Source organism: Helobdella robusta (genome assembly GCF_000326865.2).
Source record: "Helobdella robusta unplaced genomic scaffold HELROscaffold_17, whole genome shotgun sequence".
Taxonomy (NCBI): Eukaryota; Metazoa; Annelida; class Clitellata; order Rhynchobdellida; family Glossiphoniidae; genus Helobdella; species Helobdella robusta.
In genome coordinates, this window is record NW_008703942.1 from 658,368 (window position 1) to 666,672 (window position 8,305).

An 8,305-nucleotide genomic window follows, 5' to 3' on the forward strand; every position below is an offset into this window, starting at 1 on the left:
CAATCGGAAGCCAGTGCAGATCCCGTAAAATCGGCGTCACATGATCAGATCTAAAACCTCCGACAACTAGCTTGGCCATGCGATTTTGAATTGACTGTAGTTTGGAGATTTCCAACATGGAGACACCGTAAAATAGTCCAGCCTCGAGTGAATAAACGCTTGAGCCAAACTCTTTAGGGTAATCTCATTAAGTGAATTTTTTATAGCCCTCATCATGCGAAGTTGTCGATGACATTCACCAGTTAGCAACTTTATGTAGCACTCCATTGTCATATTACTATCGAATACAACACCAAGATTACGAGCAACTTGACATAATTCAATCTTACTGTTTTTAATCTCAATCGAAGTGAAATTTAATTTGTTTATTTGCTGCCACGTACCAATTGGCAATAACTGGGTTTTGCATTGATTCTATTTGAGTTTGTGCTTGATCATCCAAGAATCAATCGCCTCCATGCACCGACAAAATCTTTCAACAAGAGCTTGAAATGAAGTAGCTGGACCACTGACAATGATTTGTATGTCATCTGCAAACCCATGATGTTTGAACCTGAATGAATCAATGATGTCGAAAACGTCAGCAGTGTATAGCAGAAACAGCAGCGGTCCAAGTACTGAGCCTTGCGGTACACCATGCTTTACTTCCTGAACAGATGATAAAACATCTCTGCGTAATAATTGTTGTTTTCGCGCAGAGAGATATGATTCGAACCAAATAAGAACAACACCTGAGATTCCAAAACATTGACGTAGCTTTCCAAGAAAAATCTCGTGATTAACACAATCAAAGGCTGCACTAATATCAAGTAATGCCAAGATTGAGATATTTTGATCATCAATAGCAGCAAACAACTCAGATGAAACATCTATCAGTGCTGTCTCAGTTGAATGAAATTTTTTAAATCCTGACTGACATTTTGGTAGCAGATCATTATGATTTAAATGACAAATTAGCTGTTTGTGGACAATTCGTTCAATAACTTTTGACAAAAATGTTAGATTTGACACCGGTCTATAACTTGATAAACTATTCTTGTCTAGTGTCTGCTTTTTTAACATCGGAACAACAATTAAATATTCAAAAGCCATCTGGAAATGCCCATAAGTTAAACATGCATTTACAAAAACAGTCAAAAACGGAAGAAACAGATGAACGTATTTTTTAAGTATTTTAGTTGGCAAATCATCCAGTGGGCACGACTTTGTAGGTGAATCCAAAATAACTTGACGAATCTCATCACTAGAACAGCACTAAAATAATGATAGTTCAGCACATTCACTCATCCGATTGTTTGAAATCGGATAGCAAGTGATTCAAAGGAATTTACCACTGGTAATTCTATTTGTTTAACCTTGAAAACATTCTTAAAATATACAATTATTCCTCCATGATTAGGGTCGTGTGGGCGCAAATAGTCCATAAATGAGAAGCCATAAGGCATAGCCAACTATGTTGTTTTCACGGGCCTTAACTTCATTTGCCACTTCAATTGTTCTGCGAACAGAGATGACCTCTTTACTAACTACGTCGAGGTCCTTTTTTACCACATCGGAAAATGAAGTACTGATCATATTTCTCAAAGAAGCAGCCTCGTAATCGACAATTTTAGAATTACTCTTTACCACGTCTGACCAAGACTTGGTGATATTGTTTTTCAAGGAATTAATAGACTGGTTAAGTTTATCGTCTAGTTTTTCTAACTGTTTTAGGTTCTCATCGCTTGACTCAAGCCTCAACTGCAGATTTTTTATCCCAATATCAATGAAATCAAACGTTTTAAGACGAGAATCAATGGATTCAAATTTTTCGTTAAGCATCTGCAAAAGACCTTTGAAACCATCAGCATGTTTCACGCAATTATCACAATAAAACTTCATGTTTTTACTATTGTTAGCATATTTCATCATATAAGTCCGAAGGCTCGATTTGAACCACCGCATCACATACACAACATAATATGTTATCATCCTTTACAGATGCAGGTTCCGGAATTGATTGACTTCTCTGAGATCTTGTTTTAGACATGTCTTAATCGAGCACACAAACGAAGTCTATGGAGAAAATGCAGTGGTAGATACAGGTCTTTAGCACGATGCAGCAGCTGCACTGTCGAAGCCGTTTCAGCGACAGCCAAGGTAGTTTTATATTCTGCAACAACAATGAACAAAATTTTCTTTCAAATCACTGTTGATATTCCAGACAAAATAACAGAACAACCGAAACAATGCAATACGTCTAAAAAACAAGGAATGATAGCTTACAATTTAACAGAAACGTATTTACTTAAGATTTAAACTAAAAAAATTAAATTAGTTACTTAAGTTCTAAATTATTAAAAGAAACAAAAATATATTAATAATCCTCTCTAATTAACCTATCAATTAAACCTAATTTGAACAATATGCACTCTGAAAAAACGCCGAAAATTAAGAAAAATTACGAAAAATCAACAATCAACAATGTATGTATGTATCATGTATGTATGTATATATATGATGGTTAATGGTTTACCAATAATATATATATATATATATATTAACATATATATATATGTATATATGTATATATATATATGCCGTCCAATGTATATATATATATATATGCCGCTAAATATTCCGTACTAACAACGAATTCACATACATGTGACGGTCAACAGTAGATATATGATCATTTGGTACTCCATTTCTATCCTTTGTGTGAGATAATCCGTCATAATGTTTGCAAAGAAAATCACAGTGAGTTTAGATGACAAATTTGTAATTGATTACCATTACCAAATTCATCGACATCACCATATTTGCAACTAAATAGCTTGCACACATAACATAACACTTTACCTGTTAAAGGAGAATAGATGAGCCAATCTCTCTTGACAACTTCTCTATTTGTCAATTTTCTAAGAAAATATTCTTTTCGTGCATATCTTGTCTCCAAATTGTCTACCCATTAAAAGAAAATCACTTTCTAGATTCTGTGAAGGGACATTTTTAGCATAACAGCCTATAAAATCTGCATTTATTTCTCATTCAGATGGAATACCAAATCTGCCTTCATTGCTTTGCCGCATTTTAAAATTTTCGTTGCTTGCTAGTTCTGGATCTGAATAATAACCAATCAAAAAATTGTGGAACACCCTCTAAAAAATTTTATCTAACAATCACAATAATAACCAATCAAATTATTTCTCCCCCACTAATTTTATTACATTTTTATCAATTAAATCAATAATATTTGTTGCACGACTATAGAAAATACTAACAAACAAGTCCAGTTTGAATATGTTCCCAGTGTTGTCTTATTTGATTCAATTGTTAATCTTTCCAATTTTCAAATGTGCACTCCAGATGAATTGCGTAAAATAGTTTGCGACTCCCCTAGTATTCTTGTTCTCTTGATCTTATTCCAACATAAATATTTAAAAAATTTATAGATCTTTTTTGTCATTTTTGACATTTTTAGTCAACCAATGTTTATCAACTGGCAGTTTTCCCAGCCCTTTGAAACATGCTATTGCAACCCAACTTCTAAAAAAATCAAATTTGGACGACAACGTTTTATTAAATTACCGTCCAATCTCTAATCTTTCTTTCATTTTTAAAGTCATTGAACGAGTTGTTATCAAACAATTGTTACAGCATTAAACAATAACAATTTGTTACCAAAGAACCAATCCGGCTATCGCCAATATTTTTCCACAGTAACTGCACACATTGATATTTTCTCCCAATTATTCTCTTCAATTGACAATCAATATATTTCTTTTTTGGTATTACTTGATATGAGTGCTGCATTTGATTGTGTCGATCATACTCGTCTCATGTATAAACTCTCCACAAATTTTTTTCTCTGATTCAGTCTTATCATGGTTCTCTTCCTATCTTTTGGGCCACACCCATCAGGTTTCTTATAACAACACTCTCTCTGAGGTTAACAAATTATTTTTTGGTGCCCCCAAGGAATCTGTGTTGGGACCTCTGTTATTTCTTATGTACACTGCTGATGTTTTTGATATCATTCAAAAATATGAGTTCAGCTCTCACGCCTTTTCAGTTATTGGTATCTTGTCCTGTTGATTCAATTGATGCTTCTCTGAATAAACTGATTGATTGCCTTATCGAAATTAGCTCTTGGATGAATAAGAATCAGTTAAAATTTAATCAATCTAAGACACAAACATTACCGGTTGGTTCATGGCATCAGCTGTCAAAAGTCAAAATTTCATCAATCTGTATTGACAATGACATCATTGATTTTTCCACAACTGTTATTAATCTTGGAGTTGTTATTGATTCAAACCAGAAGATGGATTTACATATTAATAACTTAGTGATGGTCTGCTCCAACCAACTGCGTTTATTACGCAATATCAGAAAATCACTAAACACGTTTGTTCTTCAGAGTTTGATTTCTCCTTTCGTTTTTTCCAGACTGGACTACTGCAATGGTCTTTTTTATGGTGTCACCAAAAGGTTTTTTCAAAGCTTCAGTCAAAACAGAATCGTGCGACCAAGCTGGTTTTGGGTGGTTCGATCATGTTACGCTCATTTGAATAGGTTGCACTGGTTGAGGGTTGAAAAACGTATTCTCTTCAAGTTAGCAGTTTTGATGTTTAAATGTGTCAATAATGCAGTACCTCCTCATCTCATTAATAGGTTGGAATCATACAAATCTCATTTCTCAAAATTTTTTCTCAGATCAACCAAGCGCAATTTATTTTTTATCCCGACTACAAAGTTAGCGACGGGTGCCCGCAGCTTTGCGGTTTTTGGCCCGGTTGTTTGGAATGGTTTGCCTCCTTACTTACGTGACCCTAACGTACCATATTTACAATTTCGAAGTCAGCTTAAAACTTATTTATTTGGACAAAGAACGTCCGTCTTATTCAGTAGCGCTTTTGAATTGCACGAAATAAAAGCACTGTATATAAATTTCCGTAATAATAATAACAATAATAATATATATATACATTGTGTATGTGGCCAGATGCTCAAATATGCATATACTGTGTCTCTACTTTGTTGATTCATTGTTTGTTCATCAACGCTCATTTAATTAGTTTTACTATCTTCAACTTCGTCCAATATAACACAATGAAAACACGTAAAAGTGCTATATTGGACGGAGTTGAAGATTGTAAAACTAATCAAATGGGCTTTAAGTGTTCACTTCGAACAAACAAGAAATCAACAAAGTAGATATATATATATATATATATATATATATATATATATATATATATATATAAACATTATGTATATAACATCAGTCTATGGTGCTAATGCTAGTGAGGAATACTGAGGACCAATTTGTTGTTGACTCTTTTTAAACAATAGTTTTAAGGAACACTTTTGAAAGGTTAAAAACTTTTAGCATTCACAAAACAAAGAATTAAAAAAAATTAACAATGAACACTAAAAACAATGAAGATTTGAAACTGAAACACGACAGGCACTTAAAAATGCAAAGCGAGTCAATTAAAAACTATATCAATTTTTCATGATTGTTGCAATAACTCATTAAAATGATAATATGAAAATATTAATAAATAAATTAATAAATAAATAAAAAGACAAATTTTTATCGCCATAAGCATCACTCATCAAATATTTGCAAAATGTAAACAAGGTAACCAATAAAAATTATTTCAAAACTTCAAGAAAATTTTTGTGGAATGAAATCAGTACAAAAATAAATAAGAGTTTAAAAAAACTGTACCCAAATTTATATTACTTGAATTACTTTTTTGTGTAAGGTTTTAAATTACAATATTCAAAACTAGTTCAAAATTATTATTATTTATTAAACAGGCATTCCAAAAAATAATCATAAAAATTGGAACAGGAATATGATGTAATCTTTCTAAACATTGCAAAAAATATAAATGAATTAGTTTAGGCTTAAAAATATTAAAAGTATGGTATTTTTTAGTTTGTGAGGATATGTGGATATGTGTGAAGCATATGTAATTGACGATGGTCACCAGAAAGAAGAGATAATGATTGATAAAAGTAACATGAGAATAAAAAAATGAGCATCTTCTCAATTAATTAATGTACGCTAAAAATTTAACAATTACGGCTTAATTACCATAACGAGTTTTTCATCAGAATAAATTGGAAAATCTCTTGCTGATGGGTTTAGTGCCTTTCTTTGTCACGTGCTCTAAATTAGGATACAAGATATAAGTTTCGTTATTAAAAATGTGAAATAATAGAGCAGCGAAACTGTAACATCAAACAAAAGTGAAAATTATTAACTTTGCTCAAAAGGTGTTAATGGCTTTTCAATGACAGCCAGCAGAGCATCCACCCATTCTTTCCTGGATTCTGCACTTTCAGCCTGAAATGTAAACAACCTCTGTGGAGTTCTCACAAAAAACATGAATCCACCATCTAAACTAAAAGCACTGTCATTTCTTGGCAAAACTTTACAAGAATCCCCTTCAGTGGATTCCTCAATGGTGACTTCATAACATCCTGAATGTTTTGAACCAATGAAGACCTCCCCTTTCGGAAATGCATCCTGTTACATATAAAATAATACAGCGTTGATAATTTATGAATAACCTTAGAATAAACATTGAAAATCGAAATTATAAAACAGATGCGACTGACAAGTTTGAAACAATCAGCTGTCAATCTTATTTTGAAGATTGGGCGAAAAAAGAAAAACTGTAAACATTTCGCGCAAATTACTCCTATACATTCATCAGCCGAGAGAAAAAAGTTTTAAATCGAAATTAAAAAACAGGTGCGACTGACAAGTTATAAGACAATCGGCTGTAAATTATTTCACCTCATGTTGAAGACATTGCAAAAAATCAAAAACTGCAAACATTTCGCGATATTCTTATACATTCACAACCAAAGAAAAAAATTTCAAGTTATGAAGGATTTGCGAATATGAAGTGGAAAGTTTTTATAAATTAAAAGACTATATAGTTAACAAAATAAAAGCTGGACAAATTTTTTAAATGTACTAACTAGACTATCCAGGTAGTAAAGTAACTTTCTATTGACAAGGCACACCCACCTTTTGTAAAAATTATCGTTCCTTCTTGGTCCACATTTCATTAACCATCCTTCTTTTACAATTTGGGGCCATAAATCCAGGCATAACTTTTATAAAACAACAAAGAAATACAAATGAAAATTAAAAAAACTTGAAAACAAAGAATAATATCACCTCTTCCACACGAGTGCAGGGAAAAGCAATTTGTTGCCATTGTAACTTGGCTGCATATATTGACGCATACCAACTGATCAATTCCTTTTTGTTTATAAAAGAGAATATTTTTAAATTTTGTGTTAATCTTGATGAATTTAATTCTCAAGTTAAAAGTTTTGTTCAAATATTCAAATGTAGCGCATTATACCTTATAATAAAACTGGCTATGCGTCCTAATGTGGTCAAGGAGAGAAAGAAATTGACAGATTTTGAAATGAAATAAATGATGAATGCAAAAATGGTTTCGGCGAGGTGATGACTGTAGCAGAAAATCCTAATGAGCAAGTTGGGAAAAGGGCACATAGAAAAAAGATGGCTGCAGAAAATGAAATAGGATAGAAAATATTGAATTTTGAAAATGCTTGATCAATGGAATCAACGACATTTGGTTTAATAAAAATGAAAACTTTTTAATGATGATAGTATTAGAGAAACTGGAAATGATTAAATTAGAACTGCTTTTTAACAGAAGGAGATAACCATTTAAATGCAGGCATGATATTAAATACCATTTATTTTAATAAATTCTGTTCATATCATTTCCACAATTTACTTTACCTTTATTTGCTAACAATTTATGCTTTGATTTGATAGCTGTTAATGTAGCTTCAAACCTGTTTTTATCTTAAATAGTTGTTTAACTAGATTAAAAAAGATACGTCTTTCTCAATTACATTTGAGCATTTTTGGCATAACAACAACAACAACAACAACACACGTTTAGACGACATTTTCCCCGAGATCGGGGGTTGCCGTTTGGCTACCTATGATGAAACCGAAATACCCCTCCACGCCATCCACATCTGTCACTCGCCTCAGTATCACGCAACCCCGCTTTCACCCTGTCCTTCTCCACCTGCTCTCTCCATCCCAATCGCGGACGACCCCTTCCTACCACTCCTTCAATCTCGAACTCCAACGCTCGCCTAATCCCGACCCTTTCATCCCTTCTCAACACATGTCCATACCACCGCAATCTCAATCTCCTTATCAATGTCACAATGTCCTCATTCAGTCCCATCATTGACATCAGCTCTGTACTACTCCTCCTATCCTTCACTTAACCCCACACAT

The 8,305-nt window shown here is 32.9% G+C and overlaps 2 protein-coding genes across 2 annotated transcripts in view; both read right to left on the minus strand.

The window, feature by feature from the left end:
- Positions 1 to 1,395: 1,395 nt before the first annotated feature.
- HELRODRAFT_170068 (hypothetical protein) lies at positions 1,396 to 1,881 on the minus strand (the record flags this gene model as incomplete). The annotated part of the gene is made up of 1 exon (XM_009015889.1): positions 1,396 to 1,881. The coding sequence occupies one exon, from the start codon at positions 1,879 to 1,881 to the stop codon at positions 1,396 to 1,398; it is 486 nt and encodes a 161-aa protein (XP_009014137.1).
- Positions 1,882 to 6,256: 4,375 nt separating this feature from the next.
- HELRODRAFT_75990 (hypothetical protein) overlaps positions 6,257 to 8,305 on the minus strand; it is a gene marked incomplete at both ends in the record, with an annotated part of 9,881 nt that continues 7,832 nt past the window's right edge. The window contains 3 exons of the mRNA XM_009015890.1: positions 6,257 to 6,526; positions 6,988 to 7,122; positions 7,190 to 7,273. Coding sequence (XP_009014138.1) covers positions 6,257 to 6,526; positions 6,988 to 7,122; positions 7,190 to 7,273 — 489 coding nt within the window. The remainder of the gene's footprint in view (positions 6,527 to 6,987; positions 7,123 to 7,189; positions 7,274 to 8,305) is intronic.